This window comes from Aquarana catesbeiana, linkage group LG04 (genome assembly GCF_042186555.1).
Source record: "Aquarana catesbeiana isolate 2022-GZ linkage group LG04, ASM4218655v1, whole genome shotgun sequence".
Taxonomy (NCBI): domain Eukaryota; kingdom Metazoa; phylum Chordata; class Amphibia; order Anura; family Ranidae; genus Aquarana; species Aquarana catesbeiana.
Window position 1 is genome coordinate 458,242,222 of NC_133327.1, and position 25,039 is coordinate 458,267,260.

The 25,039-nt window shown below is 39.2% G+C and overlaps 1 protein-coding gene across 21 annotated transcripts in view; it reads left to right on the forward strand.

Moving 5' to 3' along the window:
* AFDN (afadin, adherens junction formation factor) overlaps positions 1 to 25,039 on the forward strand; it is a 386,193-nt gene that overhangs the window by 310,543 nt on the left and 50,611 nt on the right. For 20 of the 21 annotated variants that reach the window (XM_073627513.1, XM_073627512.1, XM_073627514.1 and 17 more), the window contains 7 exons: positions 73 to 138; positions 4,325 to 4,398; positions 6,409 to 6,527; positions 9,223 to 9,411; positions 10,661 to 10,752; positions 13,066 to 13,254; positions 17,246 to 18,304. In XM_073627513.1, coding sequence (XP_073483614.1) covers positions 73 to 138; positions 4,325 to 4,398; positions 6,409 to 6,527; positions 9,223 to 9,411; positions 10,661 to 10,752; positions 13,066 to 13,254; positions 17,246 to 18,304 — 1,788 coding nt within the window. The remainder of the gene's footprint in view (positions 1 to 72; positions 139 to 4,324; positions 4,399 to 6,408; positions 6,528 to 9,222; positions 9,412 to 10,660; positions 10,753 to 13,065; positions 13,255 to 17,245; positions 18,305 to 25,039) is intronic. The other variant, XM_073627519.1, reaches the window with a different exon arrangement.

Genomic DNA, 25,039 nt, shown 5'->3' on the forward strand with positions numbered 1-25,039 from the left:
GTATTTCCAGTGTGGTAAAAGATTAATATATTAAGTTGTATTGGGTATAAAATGCCATTTGTTTTTGTATAGGGCGCTGGACAAGAAAAACTTGGCATCTACATAAAGTCTGTTGTCAAAGGAGGTGCTGCAGAAGTGGTATGTGTATATGTATATATATATATAAAAATAATCAGAAGGGTGAGGTGCACTACAGTCTCAGGTGGCCGTGCTTAACAATCAAGCCCTCCCACAGGCTTCAACGTAGAAAAAATCCAAAAACAAGGGATTGCTGCACAAACCATATTTATTTTGAAATCTTCAAAAGGACATCACCACGACATCCATAAAATCAGGCATCCATAATAAACGTTTTCGGGCTATTGTAGATAACGCCCTTCATCAGAAGATCGTGTGTGTGTGTGTGTATATATATATCTAGATCTATATATAGATATAGATATATATATAGATATAGATATAGATATAGATATAGATATAGATATATATATATATATATATATATATATATATATATCTCTCTATAACACTAAAGCTTGATTTGGTAACTTCATATGTACTAAATGCGAATGTTAATTTGTCAAATATGTCATGAGACCAAAGCTTTGTTAGTTTCGGTAGCAGAAACAGAACATTTTTAAAAGTTACAAACAATTATGGATTTTGGCTATTAAGCTAAAATCAATTAATTAAATAGTTATTGCATTAAGTAATCAGGTAGGGGGAAGGTTGCATGTTAGGATTGATTACCTGTTGGGGATAGATCAGAGGTTGGGGCATTTAGGAGGAGCTGTTTTCTTGGAGCTGCTTTTTGGCGATTAAAACAATATTACACACTTCAGCCCCGGAAGGATTTGTCCCATTAATGTCCAGGCCGTATTTTATTCGATACAGTACTGCTTCGCTTTAACTGACTTGTGCGGTCATGCGACGTTATACACAAACAAAATTCTTTTATTTCCCACAAAAAGAGCTTTCTTTTGGTGGTATTTAATCACCTCTGCGGTTTTTATTTTTTGCACTATAAACAAAAAAAGAGCAACAATTTTGAAAAAAAACACAATATGTTTTCTTTTTGCTATAATAAATATCCCAAATAAAATAAATAAGTTTCCTCAGTTTAGGCCGATATGTATATAAAAATATATAAACCCAATATTTTTTGCTATAATAAATATCTCAAAAAACAAACACATTTCTTCATCACTTTAGGCCAAATATGTGGTGTTCTACATATTTTTGGTAAAAAAAAATTGCAATAGGTATGTATTGATTGGTTTGCGCAAAAGTTATAGCGTCTACAAAATAGGGGATATTTATGGCATTTTTATTATATTTTTTTTTTACTAGTAATGGCGGTGGTCAGAGATTTTAAGCGGTACTGCAACATTGCGGTGGACAGATTAGACACTTGACGCTTTTTTTGGGATCATTGACATTTATACAATGATCAGTGCTATAAATAGCCACTGGTTACTGTATAAATGTCACTTTGTCATTATGGAATATTGTTTGTAAAATTTTGAGGAAAGTAATTAATTTAATCCATTTTGGAATAAGGCTGTAACGTAACAAAATGTGGAAAAAGTGAAGCACTGTGAATACTTTACGGATGCACTGTATAGTAGTTATATTAATTACAGTAGATATCTGTGCTCATAGCACTTCTTCTCTTTACTCTTTATGCTGAGATTTTTTTTTAAATTGGGATCTGTTAAAGTGTATCTAAACCCAAAATCAATTTTTTTAGTATGTTTAGCATCATGCTTCACTGTATATGTTTAACTGCTTGCCGCCCACCCACCATCAAACGACGGCAGGGCAGTGCGGCTCTCGTTCTGGGACGCTGTCTTATGACTACGTCCGAGAACGGCCGTCCTCGCGCGCTGGCGCCGTGTTGCTTGGACACGGCGCGCCCCCGATCTCTGTAAAGAGCCGCGTCTGCGGCTATTTAAGCATGTGATCGGCTGTGTCCAATCACAGCCGGTCACATGTAAACAAGGAAGTGCCAGTAACCGTCTCTCTTCGCCTCACACTAACAGAGTGTGTGGCGAGGAGAGCCGATCAGCGACATCTCCATGCAAGGGGACATCTCCATGCAAGGGTGCCCTGATTACAATATTGCAATATAGTGTCACAAATCAGTGCTTAGAACAGTGCTGTATGAGTGAAGAGCAGCGGTACTGAAGAATTCCTGGCGATCACCCTCCCCTTCTTCCCTCTTCCTATAGAAACAACGTTTTTTGTATTCATAAAATGCAACACTTTCTGTAAATATGGGAAATGTGGATAAATGACAGGATCTCCTCCCTCATTCATAGAACGTGTTGATATCTTGTTGCAGGATTGGTTGTCCGATTATTCAGTCTCTTTTCCTCGCATGGCCTGCTCTTTCCCAGATATCAAGGGTTGGGAGCGTTGGGCCTAAACCTGGCCATACATGAATTTGAGTTTGGCCGGTCTAGCAGTAACCAGCTAAATTTCAATCCATCTATACTATTCTTCTCATTGGAAGTTGATCTGTTGATCGACTTCTAATGAACGATCTTGCTGGAAATGTTAGATCTGATCAGCGTTTGCAGCCAATCAGCCGCAGTACAGATACGTGTATTCTGTCAAGATTACAATGACACGGAGAGGATTTGCGCATTCACATCACATATGTAGATGGGGGAATCAGGTTAATTTTTTTGTTCAACCTGCTGGCTGAACAAAATAAAAACTGATCCATGTAAGGGAGTATTATGCCGTGTACACACGAGCGGAATATCCGACAGAAAAAGTCCGACGGGATCTTTTCATCGTATATTCCCATCGTGTGTATGCCCCATCGGACTTCTTACGTCAAATTCTGACGGTCCTAGAAAGAGGACATGTTCTAAATTTTTCCAACGGAACCAATTCCTATCGGGGAAAAACGCTCGTCTGTATGCTGTTCCGACGTACCAAAAACGACACATGCTCTGAAGCAAGTACGAGACGGAAGCTACTGGCTATTGAACTTCCTTTTTCTAGTCCCGTCGTACATGTTTACGTCACTGCGTTCTTGACGGTCGGTCTTTGGTGTGACCGTGTGTATGCAAGACAGCTTGAGCGGAATTTCATCGGAGAAACCTTCAGAGTTTATTCCGACGGAAAAAACGCTTGTGTGCACAGGGACCTGGTAGGGATCTGGTAGAACGTGTTGGCATTCTGTTTAAACAGTACAAAGAGGTTTTGTTAATAGAGGAGGGGGAAAGAAAGGGGAAGGGCAAGCATCGAGAATCATTCACAGTAGCAGCCACTGCTATTAACCAATATAGCCCCAGAAATTTACAGTTATGAGAGGATTTTCCGTCACTGAGGGGAATATTATTACACTAAACTGCAGCCAGCGGGACACACTTCATTAGAGGTAACTTATGTACTTTATGCTGTATGGCAAAGGTTTAAAAATATTGTATACAGTGAGGCATGATGCTATACATACTGAAAATAGATTTAGGGTTTTACATACACTTTAATCCTTTACAACATTAAACAGATTCATAATAATAACACTCTGATATAAATTGGAGCGCTAACAACACTGAGTGCTGTGCAGCTGTAACTCAGCAGTGAACACTGCACAGCACCTTGATAGGTGAATTGCTACAATAGCCCAGCAAAGACTTGGACTTTCAAGCACGGATCCCTGGCTGAGACACCTGAACTAATCACTAGGTCTTCCTGACCAATAAAAACAAACTACAGACAACTGCATTTTAGTTTATCCCCCATGGTGCTGAGAACACTGCGATGTGGAAGGATAAATCCCTACAGTGAAGGAAATTCCACTCATATGGTTACACCACTCAACTAGTTATATCACCCATCCAGTTTACTATTATTATAACATGCAGACCAAGGCTCTGATGAAGAGGCAACTTTTGAAATGCGTTAGCAAGTATCCATTTCATTTTATCCCTTGTATGGGTATCATTTTATGTCAGTCCATCTAGTGACAACATTGTCATTCGTTTTTTATTTTAACTTTGAATACGTTGTATCTACCCCTGTATTAACTAATTTGTTTATTATAATAAACTCTTTATTATGATTCAGGCATCAGGCCACACGCCTTCATTTCCTTTTTCTACATAGCATTTCGGACTTCCCTTGGTCGGCCTAGGCAGCAGGGTATGCATGATCACTCCACTACTAGGAAATGCTACCATCTGTACTAAGGCCTTCCGTACTAGCGCAGGAGACTAGCTTTTTTATTTATACCTTTTAATTGAGTTGTTTCCTAATATCGTAAGCTTTGGGTTTCATGTAATAATCCTCAATTTTGTATCGTTTTTAGGATGGCCGTCTTGCAGCAGGAGACCAGCTCCTCAGTGTGGATGGAAGAAGTTTAGTGGGCCTGTCCCAAGAAAGGTTGGTGCAATGGGACAGAAACTACTGAGGAATTATTTATAGTATTTTAATAATATTTCCTCTTGACCTTTGCAAACAATATAGCCCAGTTTCATTTTGCCAGCTCCTCTTAACTTTCCTCTCCACCGTAAATTTGTAAAAATGTGCAGGTCACATACCTTATATCCAGGCGTCTGTGGCAGCCATGTGAGAAGCCAGCTTCTACTTTTCTGATGTCAGCAGTGGGTCATCCTCATTGAGTGTCTTTAGACCTAAAAGAGGACCAGCGATGGAGGAGGGCAGGCAGCACTGGAGTGTAAAGAGTAGCTATAGTAGTGCTATCTAATTAATTTTTATTTTTCTATAGAAAACGCACCCATGTCTCCATACTTTATTTTGTTGAGATATCACTTTGAAAAACAGCTTTTTTTAGCCACTTGCCTACTGGGCACTTTTACCCCCTTCCTACCCGGGCCAATTTTCAGCTTTCAGTGCTGTCACACTGTGAATGACAATTGCGTCGTCATGCAGCACTATACCCATATGAAATTTTTAATTTTTTTTTTCACACAAATAAAGCTTTCTTTTGGTGGTGTTAAATTACCACTGGATTTTTTGCAAAGCAAACAAAATAATTTTGAAAAAAAAAAGCATTTTTCAAAGTTATTCAATTTTGCAATCTGGTAATTCTCTTTCACTGATGGGGTGGCACTGATTGGCAGCACTGGTGGACACTGTTGGGACTGCACTGATTACCCTGATTATCAGTGTAGATGTCCCTTTAACACAAGCCAGTTATCGGCTTTTTTTCTCTTCTCCACACTGTCAGCGTGAGGAAAGGAAAACTGATAACCGGCTTGTGTTTACATCGTGATCAGCTGTCATTGGACACAGCTGATCACTTGGTAAAGGGCTTTTACCCTGATCTGTGATCAGCTGAGTCTGATGGGGGCACGCAGGCCTGCACAATCACGGGAGAAAGTCCATGTACGCCCTCCCAGCAAAGTAAGCGCGTGCTGTAGCTGTCTTTCGACCATAGTGTAGTAGAAGTAGTAGAAAGTGGTTAAGCAAGGGCATGTGATTCATGTAGCACTTCCTGGAACTCATCTGCTCTTACCTCAGACATGCTGGCAGGAGGCTGTGCTTGGCCAAGAAAGTCCTTCCTCCAGATAAAAGAAAATAAATTCTCATGAAGACTCACATGTGACATTTTAGTCTAGACCAGAAAACAGGATGCAAAAGTAATCTATATAAAAAAAAAAAAAAAATTAAAACAAGTCAGTTCAATAAATTGTCCTTTTTTATTTAGGCTAGCATCATAAGGATTTAAAATGGTAATTGTTGATTGAGAGTTTAGTTTTGCTTTAAATTTTAAGTTTAAATTGTTGCCTTTTACCAAAAGAAATCTATTACTTGATCTTATTGTATATTTTCACAAACACCTAAAGAGCATACATAACAGGTTAGGGAGATAACATTTACAAATCTAGATATGCCTTACTTGCTTCTGATTTTGGAAGCCGCATAGTGCGTTTTTTTTTTTTTTTTTATATAGTTTCTGGATATAGAAGGGGAGGCTTAAGTCTAGGTACACACTGTGAGTTATTTTTTGTTCAACCCAGTGGGCTGAAGAAAAAAACAAACTGAAGAGCTTGGGAGGAGTTCCTATACTAACAATCTGATGTTAGTACAGCGACCTCTCCGCTGAGCTATTGTGTTCTGACAGGGGACAGACCCCCCTCCCCCCATTGGCTGAGACCAATGACCGGATGCCATTCGTCAGACCTTTTTCGGTCATGCCCCTTCGACAGAAGCCGGATGTAATGTACACGCGGACCAAACGTCGGCCTCTTTCTGTTGAACCGCCCGATATTCGGCCCATGTGTACGGGGCTTTAGAGCATTTGTCAAGATCCAATTGTATGTCTTCATGATTTGGAAACTGCAGTTCAACTTTAAAAAAATAAAGGGACAAAAGTGACACCCAGATTGTAATCCAACTATTTCTGCTTTACTTATGTTTTTCCTACAGGGCTGCTGAACTGATGACAAGAACGGGTTCAGTTGTGACACTCGAGGTAGCAAAACAAGGAGCAATATACCATGGCCTGGCTACACTACTAAATCAGCCATCTCCTTTAATGCAAAGAGGTATAAAACATAATACAGTATATTTTCATGATGATCTCAAGCTAAGTAAATGGATTACATACGAAAACCTAATTTTCGCTAAAAAGAGAGCCACTTTAAACTGATAGTGCTGAATAATATAACCAGTTTTATCTTGCTTGGAATTAAACTAAATGAGTTTTTGCTAGAAAACCAATACTTTAGGCAAGAAACTCCATGGATTCACAAAAAACCAAAGTTGTCAAACAAATCTGCTTTTTTTTTTTTGAGACCGTAAGCAAAAAAAAAAGAAAAAAGCAAAGACAAACAAAGGGATGGCTGGTGAATATACGGTAGTATACTTGGATTACCAATTTACAAGCCGACCCTAATGCAGTGTTTAATTGGGCAACTATGTGGCGCAAATGTGGTTTACTCTTGATAAATGTTAAATTATGTATTTTGGGGCTAAAAACATGCATGCATCTTACATGCTAGGAGTCTAGAAGGATCTGGGTGTTCTGGTAGATCAAATACTTAATAGTAGCATGTAATGCCAAGCTGCAGTTTTTTAAAGCAACACAATACAACCTTGTGAGAGGTATAGATAAGAGAGAGAGAGAGACACATTATTTTGTTCCTGTACAAATCATTAGTCTGAAATCTGGTATATGTAGTTTATTTTTGGGCGCCGGTTTACAAAAAAAGATATTGGGGAGTCAGAGGAAGGGGCAATCAAACTGATGAGAGGCATGGAGGAGCTCAGCTATGAGGAAAAGATAAACTGACCTGAATTTATTCTCTCTTGAGAAGAGAAGCTTAAAGTGATATTATAGTCTTGTGTTTTTTTGTTTAAAAATAATACTTTTATACTTACCTGCTCTGTGCAGTGGTTTTGCACAGAGCAGCTTAGATCCTCCACTTCTCGGGTCCCCTGCTGGTGCTCTTGGCCCCCTCACAGCAAGCAGCCTGTGTCCACACACACACACACACACACACACACACTTTCTCCCCTCATTGGCTCACTTTGACAGCAGCAGGAGCCAATGGCATCTGCTGTGTGTGTGTGTCAGCCAATCAGGAAGGAGAGTCTTGGTCAGACAAGTCTCTCATCCAACATCGCTGGATCAAGATGGGGCTGAGGGGGGCTCCTGCACACAGAAGGTTTTTATAATGCATAAAGATAAAAATAATACTTCTACCTTTAGAGCCTCTTTAAAGGGGATGTAAACCCTCATGGTTTTTCACCTTAATGCATTCTGTGCATTAAGGTGAAAAACCTTCTGTGGTGCTGCAGCCCCCCTGCCCCCCCCCCCCAGCCCCCTTTTTACTTACCCTGATCTTTCTCTGGCCGGAAACAAGCACACCAGCACTAGCTGGTGTCTCGTGTCCTGATTGGATAGATTGATAGCAGCGCAGCCATTGGCTCACGCTGCTGTCAATCAAATCCAATGACGTGGCACTGGGGGGCGGGGCCGAGTCCTGCATTCTGTGTGAATGGACACAGATGCGGGACTCAGGAGCGAGCCCACACGGGTGTCCACCAAGTAGAGCGTTTCTCCAACGTGGACACTTGATGTGGGGAGGAGCCACCAGTGCCGCTGAGGGACCCCAGAACAGGAGGATCGGGCCCACTCTGTGCAAAACTAACTGCACAGTGGAAGTAAGTATGACATGTTTGGTTTTTTGGGGGTTTTTTTGGCGTAAGATACTCAGGATCTTTCTGTCAAGACTTTGTGTATAGGTGCATAAGTGTATACTCAAGTAAAATTGTCAGTGTTGTAATATGCTCATTTATACTCTCATAAACATGTGTATAGGCACACAAGCGCACATAGAGCTAGATGCCTAAATGCATTGAGCTGCTGCCATGTGATTGGCTGATTAGCAATTTGTGTTACGAAGCAATTGAACAGGTGTAACTAATAAAGTGGCCTGTGTAAGTATGGCATATTTGCTGTTTTTTTTTGTTTGTTTTGTTTGAACGTTCATAATCACTTTAAGTTATTTGGAATGCAAACTTTCAGGATCTTATTCTGTTGTTTTGTATAAAGCATTATAGTTTAAAGTGGATTATAAACCTTCACGTATACCCAGTGAAGTGAACAGCCTCAGATGATACACAGAGATGAAACAAATCTCCCTACGTACGTTTTACAAGCATATCTGCTGTCTTCATCTGTATATATCCTTTAGAAAGTGCTCTTTGTGTTAGTTTTTCTCATTCTGGTTAGCACTGGGAGTGGATTCTTGGCATACAGCTAAGACAGCTGACTGGAGGAAAGGCACACACCCCCTCTCCTCATAGGCAAAGGAAGAAAGGAATGTGCAGAGGTCTGCTCTGAGACAGCAAGCTGACTGCTTATCTATTTATAGCAACCTCCCGCAATGCACACTTCAGGTGCCCATCTGGGAGACCTTGTCAAAAGTTTTCAGGCTGATAACAGAGAAACTGAGCAAGAGACAGCTACAGGACCAAGTACTTTGGAGAGAGATAAGAAAACACTGCAGATATATGTGCCCAGCTCAAATTTCATGAATCGGGTTTACATCCATTTTAAGGATCTAAGGGGTCCTAAAGCTTGCATTTTAATAACTTTAGTTAACTTTATGGAAACATGCTGCCTAAAACAATACTTTGTTCAAGTCCTTTTAATAACTGAATCTTGAAATTGAGTGAACAGTATAACATTTGATGTTGGGTTTAACCCTTTTTTGTTTTTTTAATGTGTTTTAGATCGCCGTGGCTCAGGGAAACCTAGACCAAAGAGTGAAGGGTTTGAGCTTTATAATAACACTGCTCAGAATGGGTCTCCAGAAAGTCCCCAAATGCCTTGGCCAGAATACTCGGAACCAAAGAAATTACCTGGGGATGACCGACTAATGAAGAATCGGGCCGACCATCGTTCCAGCCCCAATGTAGCAAGTAAGGTTTATTTAGTACAAACTCAAACTAGCTTACCAGGCAAACCAATAGACTTCTCAGCAACTTGTTAAACAAAAGAATCCCCATCTGCACTAGCTAGCTTGCTGTCTGGTATAAACTGATACAAAAATGTCTTCTGTTTACATGGTTCCATTTCTGCAGGCTTCATAAAAAATAGCAAAGCAGCCATCACTAAAGCAGTTGATAGGCAGGTTTGTTGAAAAATGGACTCAACTAAGCAACATTTAGCTGCTCAAATGTTTTTTTCCAAGCAAGTTTCCATGTTATTTTTAATACACAAGTCATTCATTTGCAGTAAAATAAAAATGAAAACCACTCATATCAATTTATACCTCACAAAAGCAAGGTGCATATGGGCAGGATTGTTCATAGAACAATACAATAGAAAAAAATACCCTAGCACGATCACTACTAGTTAGGCAGCACAAAAAGTGTATATGGTTTAAGTAGTTTGCATTAAAAGCATTAATTTACAGTACCAGTGGGGTACTCACATATTATAAACAGTAGCAAGCATAAACAGCTTGCCTTCAATGGTCCCAAATGATATACACATGCAAATTTAAAGAACTTGCAGGACCATAAAAGGTTTTGAGCTATTAGCCACGCCATAGACCTAAATTGTGTGAAGGAGCAGCAACCATTGTGCAGAACAGGAATTGAATCCTGCATATGTAATAAGCAAATATGGCTGCCCCAATCCATATAATTACAAACTATACAGAATTTTTTTATTGATATGTTGTATATTTAGCATAAATGTATATTGATTGCTGATCTCAATATATCCTCTCTTATATTTGAATATATTTATAAAAAAAAAGAAAAAAACATTAAAACTATGCTTTGCCTTTTATGCTGTGCTTTGGTAGTGTAATAGTTGCCTTGCTTTTCATATTGATCGACTTATTACCATGTTTGCTACAAGCAGAAAAGGACTTCTCACCTTTGCTGACAATCCCAATTTGCAAACGTTTTTAGGTCTGTAATTTTGAATGTACTGTAGCTAGTAAATAAAACACAGGCAGCTAGCATTTTCAGAATAAGGCCGGCAATGGAAGCTCCATGGTTTTCCCATGGCAGGCTTACTTTAAACTCTTGTAATTATAAATAGGAAATCAAGAGATTCTGTCTTGATGCACAATATTGAAGATAAACTTTTGGGTTTCATTTACTTCGGAAGTTTTTTCTGAAAATATTTACCTGGTTTGCACTGTTTTTTGTTTAGATCAGCCTCAAAGCCCTGGTGGGAAAGCTGCATATACCAGTAGCTCAACAGTCAAGATCACATCTGTCTCTACAGGGAACTTGTGTGCTGAGGTTAGTTATGTTTGGTTTTGTGTATGTTTTACTTCCTTTTTATTATTAGATAATAATGACATATGTGTATCTCTGTATAGTTGTTGGTGTCTAAAGTTTATAATCTGTTATGCATTTTATTTATATGCTAAGGTTCCAAAAATTTTGATAATTAAAATAGGAGCTACCCTTGATTCTAGCGTCACAGACACACTGCGTATGTGTGTCTGTCTCTCTCTCTCTCTCCACGGGGATATCTTAGCCATTCGGATTCTGAAACAGGTTTAGTCTGTTGAGAAAAAAAGGAATTTTGACTTAGTGGTTCCTTGGATTACGAGTATAATTCGTTCCAGAAGAATGCTTGTAATCCAAAGCACTCGTATATCAAAGTGAGTTTCCCCATAGGAGTCAATGGAAACTCAAATAATTGGTTCTACAATGACTTCTATTGTATGCAGTACCGCATGTGGCCAGAGGATGGGGGGGGCGCCGGAGAAACTCTGAAACACTCAGAGAGGCTCGGGAACGGAGTGCATCCAAGTGGCTCAGAATGTCACAGGCGCCCCTGCACCTCTGGCCAAATGCAGTAGGGCACATCCCAGAGGCTTGAATCCTGCTCGTTTTGCAAGACTATGCTCACAAACCGAGATAGGATTTAAAACAAATAGCTCCTTTTACATTAACCGCGTTGCTTGCAATCCGAGGTATTACTGTACCTGTAAATTCTATATTTTGGAGCACAATACAGGACACAGTATCTGTTGTCATAGATCCTGGGTTATATTCTGCTACCTTGAGATGATCGGAGACTGGCAAAAGCTTTGCTGGATACACTACCCAGTGCACACTTATAAAACCCTACCCATTCCAGTTTTTTGTTAGTGTCATACTAATGCGATAATATAAACCTTAAACAACATAGATTATAATGTGCTATATATAGTGCCACACTGTGCAAACATAAAAATGAATAATCAACACTCAATAGTTGATAGCAAAGTCCTCCAAATGTATCCCTATATTCGGTGGCAATATTGACTGCAAAAGCAAAATGTTTGCATTGTCCTGGTACATAGTTAAATTAGTCTGGTTGAAAAAAGATACAAGTCCTTCCAGTTCAATTCAGAGAGAAAACAAAACACACACACACACAAATTTGGTAAACTTAGATTGACTCCTTAGTAATGGCTCTCCTCCTCTTCACCACCAGACCCCTTTCAAAAAACCTCTGCCGCTACCTGTTTGGACTACTCAGTAACGCTTCTAATGGAAGACACAGACCAGAATGGAAGAAACTAATTATGTAGCTACCCTTATTAAAAATAAATTAAAAACATGAATGCACTCCCATAATATAGTACCTAGAATGACCAGCTTGTAATTGTATGGAGGAAGCACTGCTGCTCTGCTACCACACATAGCATACGTTCCACCTGGAGAGGAAATGACGTCACTAGCCGTAACCTCCACCCTATGCATTTCATCACATCTGGACGTAGCCAGGAACGGCATTGAGTCTGCTGAGTCTAGTGATATTTATAGCCCCGAATAGGCACAATATAGCGAATTTGGTACACAGACACAGCTCAAGACTCCTGGCAGATGAGTCTTGGTCTCTTCCAAACAGACCCCAGACCTTCCTGTAATAGGGAATTCCATTCCAGTAACAAACTGTCCACTGCCCCCACCTATAGCTGGCCTTCACAGCAAGGAGCACATGGAAGGGCATATACATGTAAGACAAAAACATAGCTCAACTCACCAACCAGTCTGCTGACCAACCAAATTAACCTGTCTAACCATCTGTTAAAAACATGTGGGTTTGCTACAGAATGTGGTCAGTAAGGATGCGCTCCGGCGTGTTCGCACAGCCCACGTGCCGAGCCCCGCCAGGAAGTCGGCACTGCGCTGCGCTAATCACAGGCAGTGAGACATTTCCCGATCTCTGCAGCCGCACATCAGGACAATGTCTCACTGCCTGTGATTAGCGCAGCGCAGTGCCGACTTCCTGGCGGCTCTGAACGTGGGCTGTGCAAACACGCCGGAGCTCATCCTTGGTGATCAGATACATATGAGCCTGCTATAGGAAGCAGTCGGACTGCGCTCCTGCTAGAGGAGACTGCTAGAGATCATTACTAATACAGCCCTTTAAAAGATTGTGACCAATTTTGATATTCCCTGCAAGAAGATCCTCCCTCACGTTTGGCCAGTAGCATAGTAAAGATAATGTCCAATGTATACATTGAAATATCGTAAAGGTTTTATATCTTTTTCTCAAATTGTCTAACGTAACAGCATATTTAACACATTTTATTTTAATCTTGTTTATTTCAGGAACCTCCAGCCCCAGCAAGACCTGAGGCATATCCAATTCCAACACAAACTTATACTAGGGAATATTTTACTTTTCCAACTCCCAAATCTCAAGATCGGATGGCACCTGCACAAAGTCAGTGGCCAGACTATGAGGAGAAAGTTCAGGTCCAAATGGGAAGCCACCATTCTAGCAATACCTCAGTCCAAGTAAGTCATCATCTAAACCTAGGAGTATAAAACTCCCTTACCTTTCCTTAGAGCTCGACTGACATGGTCAATTAGCCTGTTTTTCTTCTATTGTACATGAGTAACAAACCTAATAGTTCCCTAGACTCTTTACAGAGCCAGTTTAGCTCTAAAACATTTATGCCTATTATATTAGATTATTTACCTATCTGTTCCCCTTCTAATCATTCTTCACTTTGCTGTTCTTACCCCAGTTATTTTTTTTAAAGCCCAACTCCAGGAAAAAATGAAGTTAATAGTGAGTTGTGCATCATGTACCTAACTCTTCAGTCTTTATTCCAAACACTTCTTCCTAAGTCATCCTGCAGCGTAATGGATCAAAGTCAGTTTCCTCTATGTGCAAAGCTAAAATAATGCCCTGGGGACCAGACATTTTTCTCTGCTTGTTATTTTCTTGGGCACTAGTCCCCTCACCACCCTGTGAGTTGTCCTGTCTCTGGAGCCTATGAGAGATGACCCAGCTCCTGGAATTGTCTCCTCCACCTCTAGGAGATGTCTACATCACACAGGCAGTGGTGTAGACATCTGAAGAAGGACCCTTGAAGTAAACAGACAAAGAAGGATCATTATGTGAACATGGCTTCAGATAAGTAAAGTCATCATTTGTATAGTTTTTTTTTCTCCATATCATTGGGGGGAGGTTATTGCTAATATTCTATAGTTGGGCTTTAAATGTTATTTGTCATGTATAATCTGTAGTCCCATAGAATTGCCTGTATATACAGACTGAAGGCTGCTGAAATCATCATAACGTGACCGCTAAGGCCAGTTGTACAGTGAAATATAGTGCAGCTCACAACATCTTCAGAAAAGCAGTATGTGCAGAGGCAGTTTTTCCTTATTTGAATAGAAACTATAATAGTTTGGGGTTAGTTTTATTTAATTTTTATGTTCAATATTTTTTATTGAAGTTTTCAAAAGAATAAAAAACCGTACAATTATTTTCTTTGGTCCATCTCAACATACAATATGGGTTACATAAGATAAGATGTTATCAGACAGTAGTCTAAAGCCCATAAGTAACCCATTATGAGGTCAGATAGCCAAGCCTTAATTTACATAAGTCCGTGACAGGGTATGCACCACCGGGAAGTTTTATTTTGTTTTTTTTAGACATTTATTAGTATAGGGTTATCTAAGGAGCTAGCGCAGTAGTAAATGTCCTGTCTTGACTGAGCAGTCCTATATAAGGATGAGTTACTGCAATGATTTAAGTTTGAGTTAAATTGCAGCTTGAGGTGTTGATTCTGTCAACAGTTTTATTTAAAAAAAAAAAAAAAAAGCAGCAAGGGAGTACAAAAATTATTACAATCACATCAAAGACACACTCATCACATGGCTGAGCAATGATATTCTTTACAGTACTTAGTCACTTTGTTTCTATTTTGACAAAAACCACGCAGCATGTAAAGTAGCATTGCACATTACTGTGGTTAGGTATAACAAACATTCCAATGTTAGTCTGGAATATAGCCAGTACTTTCTTGCAACATCCCATGGTTTTATATTAAATCAAAAACAGTGAAACAGATTAGAGCAAAACAGCCCATAAATGGGTCATGCATTTTTGCAACCCGCCAAAGGAGACTGGCAAAGACTAAAAATAGGTGGTCAGGGAGGAGGGGGTGAGTATGGAGAGTGGACACAGGAGAAAAGGAGGGGAATATGGTGAGTGGGCACGGAGGAGAAGGGCAAGAGGGAGTGTGTGAAGAGGGTTAAAAGCAGGTATGAGCTTCAGAAAAGGGGACCGGCTGCCATACATACGAGCTGAATGTCGGCTGGTTTCTATTAAACCCGTCGACATTTGGCCAGTGTGTACTAGGCTTACCTGGGAATACACTGCCCATTTGTTACTTTTATGTTTCTGGGAGTGATACCACTTGGTGGCATCAAGTCCCATGTGAACAGCAAAAGTACTACCTGGACATCACCTCTGTTTGATCTATTGACACAGGCCTCAGATACTGTTGGGCACAATACTTGGATGTACCAGTGTGCAAGAATACCCACCTGGACTTCTGTGTGGAGTCTGTTTTTCTTGCTTGAATAATAGGAGCGTCCAGTTGGATCTACTTCTGTTTGTTTTTTTTTTCTTTTTTCTGTTAACTGTCCCTTCACTTGGGACTATACTGTCTGTTCTGTTCTGTATTAGAACATACCGCAAATTGCTAAGTTACTCTGCTGTATTGCAATATTTAGTTTATATGTATAAATTGTTAAAATCACTACCCAGACTGTAAAACTTTTTTTTACTTCAGTGACCCAGTAAAACACAGGACTGGTTGATTATTTTGAGCTGGCTGCTCTGTGTCCATTGAGATATGGAGACGTGGCTTGGCCTCGCCCCCTCTCTAACCTCATTGGCTCACTGACTTTCACAGCAGTAGGAGCCAATGGCACACGCTTTTGTCTCAGCCCATGGGGAGGGAGAGTCCCCGGACAGCCGAGGCACTCATGCAATATTGCTGGCTTGAGATGGGGCTCAAGTAAGTATTAGGGGGGCTGAGGGAGGCTGCTGCACACAGAAGATTACTGGGTATGTCCTCCTGATACAGAATCTGTCTGGCTGACCTTTACCCTTAACTGCTGATAGGGATTTTCTAGAATTTCCTCAAGTTATAGATGAAATGGATGTGGCCAATTTCAGCTAACTACATTACTATGTAACTATAAAAACTTAGCAGTTTTCCTTAGCAAGCAGAATATACAGGGCTATGGGTAATATTCAAGAATAAAAAGTGCACACACATTTATACATTTATGCACATCAGTTACAAACTATGTAACTATAAAGGTGCAAGGCATTGATTGTCTCCCAATCAAAATGTATAAAACCATACGAAGAAATGCTTCTTCCCATTCTATTATAAACCTTTCATGGAGCCCTAACTTGTGGGTCCCTGCCTGCAACTTTGAGAGATACCATTGTTGTGGTCCTTCTGAAGGTTAAAAATGCCCTCACACTTAATGATCTCACTGCTAAATGCCAATGTCAAAATTCTTAGTCAAGGTAGTTCCTAATATATAGCACCCTGTTCAAACTGGGTTTATGCCTGCTAAATTTGAAACTACTCAGATTTTGATTCAGACCTACCTCTTTGAAGTGGGAACAGATTGTATATGCTTATCTTCAGGCCAGTGATAGGTGATAGCTACTCTTCTAGCTTTTCCCTTCAAATGGTTACCTTGCAGTGGTGCGCCTTATCCTCTTATTATTTGCTCTGACAGTTAAGCCATTTGCTGCTCTTATTGGGCAATCCAGACAAGTGTTGGGCTTTGTTAGAGGAATGCAAGATAAGATTGCATTATGTCCTAGTGACACTTTTTTTGTTCTTGGCTAATAAACCCTTTCCTTCTTGACCATGCCATGTCTATAACTGAGAAATGCTGTTCTGGCTTAATAATTGATATATTCTTACAGTCTATTTATTATGTTGTAAATGCGCTGTCTGGTTTAAATTACCGTTACCATTAACATTTGTAGGTTGAATTCATCTCCTTAACCACTTCAGCCCCGGAAGGATTTGCCCCCTTAATGACCAGGCCATTTTTTGCAATACGGCACTGCGTCGATTTAACTGACAATTGCGTGGTCGTACGACGCTGTACCCAAACAAAATTGACGTCCTTTTTTTCCGACAAAAAGAGATTTCTTTTGGTGGTATTTGATCACCCGTGGGGTTTTTTTTTTTTTTTTGCGCTATAAACAATTTTGAAAAAAAAAAAAAAAATTTTTTTTTTGCTATTATACATGTACCAAAAAAATATAAAAAGACAAATGTGGAAACCTTAACTGGACTGAACAGTTTTATTGCTGGTGTTATAACATGTTTAAATTGCAATACTACACCTATGGTTTGTGTTTAATGTGATCATGATCTAAGATTCAATTTTAAACAATATATTCACCTTTTATGCATTGGTAACCCCCCTTTCTTTTTCTCATCACCAGAGAATTGCTCATTCTCAAGAAGAGTTGAGAGATGATCAGGGATTTCCTTCAGATAGAGGTCGCCTAGAGCCTTTGTTAAGAAAAGATATTGAATATTTGGACAGGAAAGTAGATGGTAAAGATAGTTGGATGAACCAAAGCTCTTCTGTGGAATCTAGCACATCTAGCCAAGAACACTTGAACAATTCTATCAAAACTTATTCTTCTGCATCATCATTAAACAAATCTGGACCTGGGCGCTGGAAAACACCAGTTGCATCTCAGCCTGCACCAGTTGCTGTTTCTCAGCCTATAAGAACAGATCTACCACCCCCACCTCCTCCTCCTCCAGTGCATTATGGAGTAGAATGTGAAGGAGTTCCTGTTGATTTACCCCTTCCACCTCCACCATCACAAAATCCGTTGGGACTGCAGTTAAATGCTCAAGCAGCAGCAGTTGAAAGAAAAAAAAGAGAGGAGCATCAAAGATGGTATGAAAAGGAAAAAGCACGCTTGGAAGAAGAAAGGGAGAGAAAAAGGCGTGAACAAGAAAGAAAGCTTGGGCAAATTCGACCTCCGGTTCCTGCTCCTCCACAGCCCATGTTGCCACAACCTCAAACAGCAGCCCCACCTTCTAACATTCCGCAACCAAGACCAGAAAAACCAGCAACTCTTCCTCGTCCACAAGAAACCGTCATAAGAGAGCTGCAACCTCAGCAACAGCCACGCACAATAGAAAGAAGGGATCTTCAATACATCACGATAAGCAAAGAAGAGCTTTCTTCCAGTGACAGCCTTTCCCCAGACCCATGGAAGAGGGACGCCAAGGAGAAATTGGAAAAACAGCAGCAAATGCACATAGTAGATATGTTAAGTAAGGAGATCAATGAACTACAAAATAAGACTGAACGAACTGCAGAAGAGAATGACAGACTTCGAAAATTAATGCTTGAGTGGCAGTTTCAGAAGCGACTTCAAGAGTCTAAGCAAAAAGATGAAGATGATGATGATGATGATGAAGATGATGATGACGTAGACATGCTTATTATGCAGCGCCTTGAAGCAGAGAGAAAAGCAAGGGTAATACAAATATAAATTAATTTTAATTCAATTCATTAAAGTAAGCTGTGCAGAATTCAGTGCTAGTGGATGTTCTTGGCATAGTAAATTGTTATATTTAATGTCGCTTTCCAAAAAAAAATATATATATATATAGATATGTAATATATATCTATATATATATATAGATATATAGATATATCTATATATCTATATATCTATATATATATATATAGATATATATATACACACACACACCAAAATTTCGGGTAAAAATGATGTCAACAGGATTCAGCCGTTAAGAGAAAAACGTGCCGATAATAGCATAATTGCAGCGATTTTGCGCTGATTTTATCATGATTTTACTGTGCTTATGGTGTTTTTCATAGGTCATGTGACTCAAAAACTGCATCAAAAACATGGGTGCGTTAATGATGCATTCTTGCTGTGCTTTCAATGCATTTCAGCTGGGAGGCACTTTTTATTTATTTTTTTTTCTGACCAAAATTGCAGCAAGCAGGATTTTTAACACCACAATAGAAGCACAATAGACCAGTGTGCAAGCATAGATATTAAAGGGATACATTTTTCTTGAGCTTTTCTTGCCCTAAAGGAGCCAATAATGGCCAATGATAAAGTCCTATTCATTTAAATTGATGATATTAATTAAAAAGTTGAATATAATACAATTGCACATAAAAATATAAATATTTTTAAAAACAAATTTTCATTTTTCAGCGTCCAGCATTTTCGGTTTCGGCACCAAAATTTCCATTCTGTGCACCTCCTTCAAAACATTTCTGCACTTTTTTATATTTAATAGAGTGTTTGAATTATTGAATAACCCTTGTGTGTGCGTGTGTGCATGTATTTGTGTGTATATGTATGTGTATAGAAAAAATTCATTTTTTTTGAGATGTAAAAAAATAACAGACTAACATAAATCACTTCTGATTTTTTTTCCACCTTGAATGTGACCTCTAATCTGTGCAATTCATAAAAACAAACTAAATTTCTTTAAAGAGGGAAAAACGAAAAAAAAATGACAATCGTATGCTTGCATAAATATGCACACCCTTAGGCTCCATGCACACTAGTGTTTTTTTTTTTTAAGCTTCTATAAGCTGTTAGCATTTTTTTTCTGCTCCTAGAAGCTAAATAGTGTTATCCTGTGTGTACATGCACACTACATTAGGCTATTAGCGTTTTTTGAGCTTCAGCGTCTAGGAGCAGAAAAAAAAAAGTTTATGGAGCGTTTTTCCAGCAGAAAAAAAATGCTGAATGGTCCTAAATGCTCCTATATTGTACTAAAATGCTCCAAACAGCTTTTTTTAATTTTTAATTTTTTTGCCTTCCTCTGAATCAATGTGTATAAGTGTATATGGAGGGTTTCTGTTTGAGTGTGTGGGTTTTTTTTTCAATTGGTTGAACGTAGATGGATTAGTGTCCTGACTTTTTTTTTTTTTTTTATCCTGAAAAATTATGTAAGATTAAACTCTTGACCATAATTCCAAAAAAATATGTTTGGGCCAAAATCAACACTGTGTTTCACCAAAAAAACATACCTGCAGGGAAGCATGCTCGTCGCAGGATTATGGTTTTGGGCCGTTATTCTTTGGCTGGAACTGGGGTTCTAGTTAGTGGAGGGACTTTTGAAGAATGGCTTCACCGGAAGATGAGTTTTGGAATGGCACAGTCAGAGTCCGGACGAGAATTGAATTATAAATCTCTGACTTAAAGAGGGCTGTACACAGGAGATGCTCTTCCAGTCTGACAGATTTGGAGCGCTTTTGCAAGGAAGAGTACACCAAAAGACTTAATTGTCAAAAAATCAAAAGATGTTTTTATTTTTTTCACCCTTTCAGTTTGTTTTTAATTGAATTGCACAGATTAGAGGTCACATTAACCACCTCAATACAGGGCGCTTTCACCCCTTTCCTGCCCAGGCCATTTTTCAGCTTTCAGTGCTGTCGCATTTTGAATGACAATTGCACAGACATGCAGCACTGTACCCAAATTAATTTTTAATTATTTTCTTCACACAAATAGAGCTTTCTTTTGGTGGTATTTAATCCCTGCTGGTTTTTTTATTTAAAAAAAAAAAAAAACATTTTTCTTAGTTTCTGTCAATAAGTTTTGTAAAAAAAAGTAATTTTTCTCCTTCACTAAGTGCCCTGATTACCTGTCCGGGTGTCCCCTGCAAGGAGATGCCACTGTCAGTGTGAGGCAATGAGAGCCTCTTTACGGCACTACTGCAGTTACCATGTGGATCGGCTGTGATTGGACACAGCCGATCACATGGTTAAAGAGCCGCGTAATCGGCTCTTCACAGAGATTGGGGTGACGCCGTGTCCTAGCAACACGGCGCGGCTGCAAACGCCGCACTGTGCGTGAGAGTGGCCGTTCTGGGGCGACGTCAAGTGACATCTACCCAGAACGAGAGCCGCACCGTCCCTCTGTCATTTGATGGTGGGCGGGCAGCAAGTGGTTAAAGGTAGAAAAATTCTGTGTGATTTATCTTTGATTTCTTTACAACTCAAAAGCCCGGCATTTTTACAAGAGTATGTAGACTTTTTTTATATCCACTGTATGTGTGTGTATATAAAAAAAAATATATAGTTTTCTAGATAAACAATTAGCAGTATAATGTATAATAAGCCCAGTAGACAACATAATTTATAACAAAAAAAGTTGCATTCGTTCGTCACAGTGAATATTATTTATACTTTTGTTCCATTGATAAGCCTAGTTTTACGTGATGCACATTTACTATAACCCATTATACAGGTGTAGTATTTACAAAATTAGTTTTGTTCTGGGCACCAGTCCTCAGGAAGGATGTACTGGAAATGGAGCGAGTACAAAGAAGGGCAACAAAGCTAATGAAGAGTCTGGAGGATATTAGTTATGAGGAAAGGTTGTGAGCACTGAACTTATTCTCTCTGGAGAAGAGACGCTTGAGAAGGGATATGATTTCAATTTATAAATACCGTACCCCACAATAGGGATAAAACTTTTTCGCGGAAGAGAGTTTAACAAGACACGTGACCACTCATTAAAATTAGAAGAAAAGAGGTTTAACCTTAAACTACGTAGAGGGTTCCTTTACTGTAAGAGTGACAAGGATGTGAAATTCCCCTCCATGCGGTGGTCTCAGCGGGGAGCATCGATAGTTTCAAAAAACTATTCGATAAGCACCTGAACGACCACAACATACAGGGATATACAATGTAATACTGACTTATAATCACACGCATAGGTTGGACTTCATGGACTTTTGTATTTTTTCAACCTCACCTACTATGTAACTTATTATGTAACAGACTTCAGAGCTGTAGTGAAACCTTCATACAGATAAATCATTAAACTTGTGGTGACATTATTACATCCCGACACATCCCTATATCACATTGTTCTGTGCCTTGAGTAAACTATGGGATACCTGTTCATCTCAGTTAACGTGCCGGACTTGAGAGCTTCCCCTAAAGCATCACTAAGCACAACAGTGGCATGAGGAGGTTTTTAGGCTTCACAAAATTCAAGCAAGAGTGGCTATAAACTATTCCTTTTTTTTAATATCTATATTTCTATGTTCCTTTCTGTAGATTTCGTAAAATGGTGCATCTAATTTTGTAGCCATAAGCAAAACCTGATTTAGTTTTGTTTAACAGGGTTGTATAACAATCAAATCTAGTAAGCACTATTTACATCTAAACCAACCACATAACAACCTTGGTGCAATTTCAGAAAAACAGAAACTACTTTTAACAAATGAATTACTGTTTGTGTGGTCTACATGGGGAACAATAGAAATATCAGAACCTGAGCAGGTCTGAATCAGAATTGTACATAGAAAAGGCTCCTGTGAATGAATAGGTGTTACCCATCCTTTGTCATTTGTTGCTTGCAGTGATAAAGAGGAAAAGCCGATTCAAAAGCCTCTGTAGTTCCTTGTGTGAACTCCCGTCTTATCGCACAAAGCTGGGTGCTGGCTGTGCTTCAGAAGTAGAAATGGAGAAAAAAGTCCTGGACTGCCGCACTCCTTGCAGAAACATCTTTATTTGAAAAATAATTAAAATCCAAAAAAGGCAAAACATAAGGTGGACAAACCGGGTTTAAAAAGCTAACGCGTTAGCATCGTTTTTTTAAACTGAAACAAAATAAATGTATTAAGTTGGTGATCGAAACAACTAATCCTATAGTAGTTGTAAAAATTGGCTAACCAAAGTTTTACATTTTAGATTCAAACATGTAAAATCATAACAAAACCCAAGGGGCATTGTGTTCTCATTCAGCATATAACTTGAGTTTTTGCAGTGTTTACTTTGAAGTAATTTTTGGAATGTTACATTTTTGACATATTGGGTCTTCCAGATCTTTGTGCCAGCCGTAAGAAAAATTGCTTTGTTTTCAGTGAGTTGGCTGAGGTTTGTAATAGGAATATAGGTTGGACTTGATGTGTCTTTTTGCAACCTCACCTACTATGAATAGCGGTAGAGGTCGACCGATATGGGTTTTTCTCTGGCCGATGCCGATATTTAGAAATCGCGGTGGCCGATGGCCGATATATTAGGCCGATTTTTTTTTTTTTTTTTTCTTTTCTCCCTTCATCTCATAAAATCTAACAGTTAGACCCCTTTCACACTGGGGCGTTTTTTTAGGCGCTTTTGGGCTAAAAATAGTGCCTGTAAAACGGCTTCCCTACAGTTTCAGTGTGATATCCCGAGTGCTTTCACACTGAGGCGATGCGCTGGCAGGATGTCTTTGGAGCGGTGTATACTGCTCCTCCACCACTCCTGCCCATTGAAATGAATGCGCACCGCTGCCGAAGCGGCTGCAAAGCGTTTCGGCAGCAGGACTTCAGGGGCGCATTTAACCCCTTCCTCGGCCGCTAGCTGGGTTATAAGCGCCCTGCTAGCAGCCGAATAGCGCCACTAAAATGACGGTAAAGCGCCGCTAAAACTAACAGCCTTTTACCGTCAACGCCTGCCCGCTCCAGTGTGAAACCAGCCTTAAGTAATAAGTGATGCAGAAAATTTTTTACATTTAAACATTTATTGAACAAAACAAACCTCCAATCAGTTCACTTGTATGTATAATTTAGATTAAAAAAAAATAACTATATCTTAAATATTAAATACACAAAAACAGGTAACCAAAACTTTTGGACGAAAAAAATGGGCTAACTTTACTGCTTATTTTTTTTTTTTTTTTTTTTAATTAGTGTATTTTATTTTAAAAAATTGCGTTTGAAAGACCGCTGCGCAAATACCGCGTGACATAAAATATTGCAACAACCGCTATTTTATTCCCTAGGGTCTCTGCTAAAAAAAATATATATAATGTTTGGGGGTTCCAAGTGATTTTCTAGCAGAAAATACAGAATTTTTAGTTGTAAGCAACAAATGTCAAAAAAGATTTAGTCTTTAAATGGTTAAACTGAGAACTTCTACACAAGGAGTTCAGTCTATTGATAAAGAACCCGAAGAGATACAAATGTATCTTCTTATCAGATTTGGCAGGCTGCCCAGAGGAGGAGAGAAGAAACGTTCAGACAACTTGCAATTGACTTCTATTACAGAAGTCATAAGTCCTGCTGAAGTTATAATCGGCTTTTTTTATCAGCACAATCGGCCAATGCCGATTAAGTAAAAAAAGCCAAATATCGGCCGATATATCGGCCGGCCGATATATCGGTCGACCTCTAAATAGCGGTACAACCATTGTGTAGCACTACAAAGCAAAAACAGCTGGAGTATGTATGAGCAAATGGGGATGCCAAATGTACAGAAATAATTACAAACTGCACACAGAAGCAAAGCTTTTTAAACGTGCACATACTTTGTTGGTTTACAACATGCTGATTGATCTCTCTTCCATGTATATCTAAAAAAAGAATAAATTAATAAAATAAAATAAAAATATCCATTCTATTTTAAAGGTTAACGCCATTTTTCTCACCATGTTATACAGTATATTAAACCCATGTTTAGGGTTTAACATAGTGCCAGCAGTGTCAGCGTAACAGCATGACTAGATCAGCAGCTGCTGCTGCCAAACCACTAATTCTGTGCTCATTAATAAATACTGATCCCTTTACTTCCCCTTAATAAATACTGATCCCTTTACGTCCCCTTTTGTAAGGGGAAAGGGGTGGGATCAGCACAGTAAACAATACCATGTGATTGCTGTGATGACCAATCACATGGTACCTAGCTTCTTGGATCGGCTGGGTACGTTGTCTCTGTGTACCCGGCCATCTAATGACAGCTCGGCATGCAGTAATCACCCGGTGGATCAGTCGTCACATGGCTAAGTATCCAGTGCCTTTCATAAATGATAGTGGGTAAATAAAGGGCCACCAATCTCCCATTGGAAAATGTACCCTGGTATTAAAGTGGTTAAATCCTCTTTTTCCAGGAAAGTACAATTGGGTTGATATTAATTTCAACGATTTTTCAGTCTTACAGTTTTACATGCACATGTAAACTGGTTCATATTGAGCTGCATTATTAAAAGGTATGTACTGCAAACAGTTTTTTGGGGGTTTCTTTGGATGGAGTAGGAAAGCGTTAATACCCTTGTCAGTCTTTGTTATATCTGTGCCCTGTAGAATAGATTTTCTTGTCACGTCTTCTTCTAGAGAGACAATAGGAAGTGAGAGGAAATCTCTACCAAGTCAAGGGAATTATACAGATCTCACTGGAACAGGTGTCCCCATTGCAAGTTTTACCTTCACCTTTTTGTTCTGGTGAA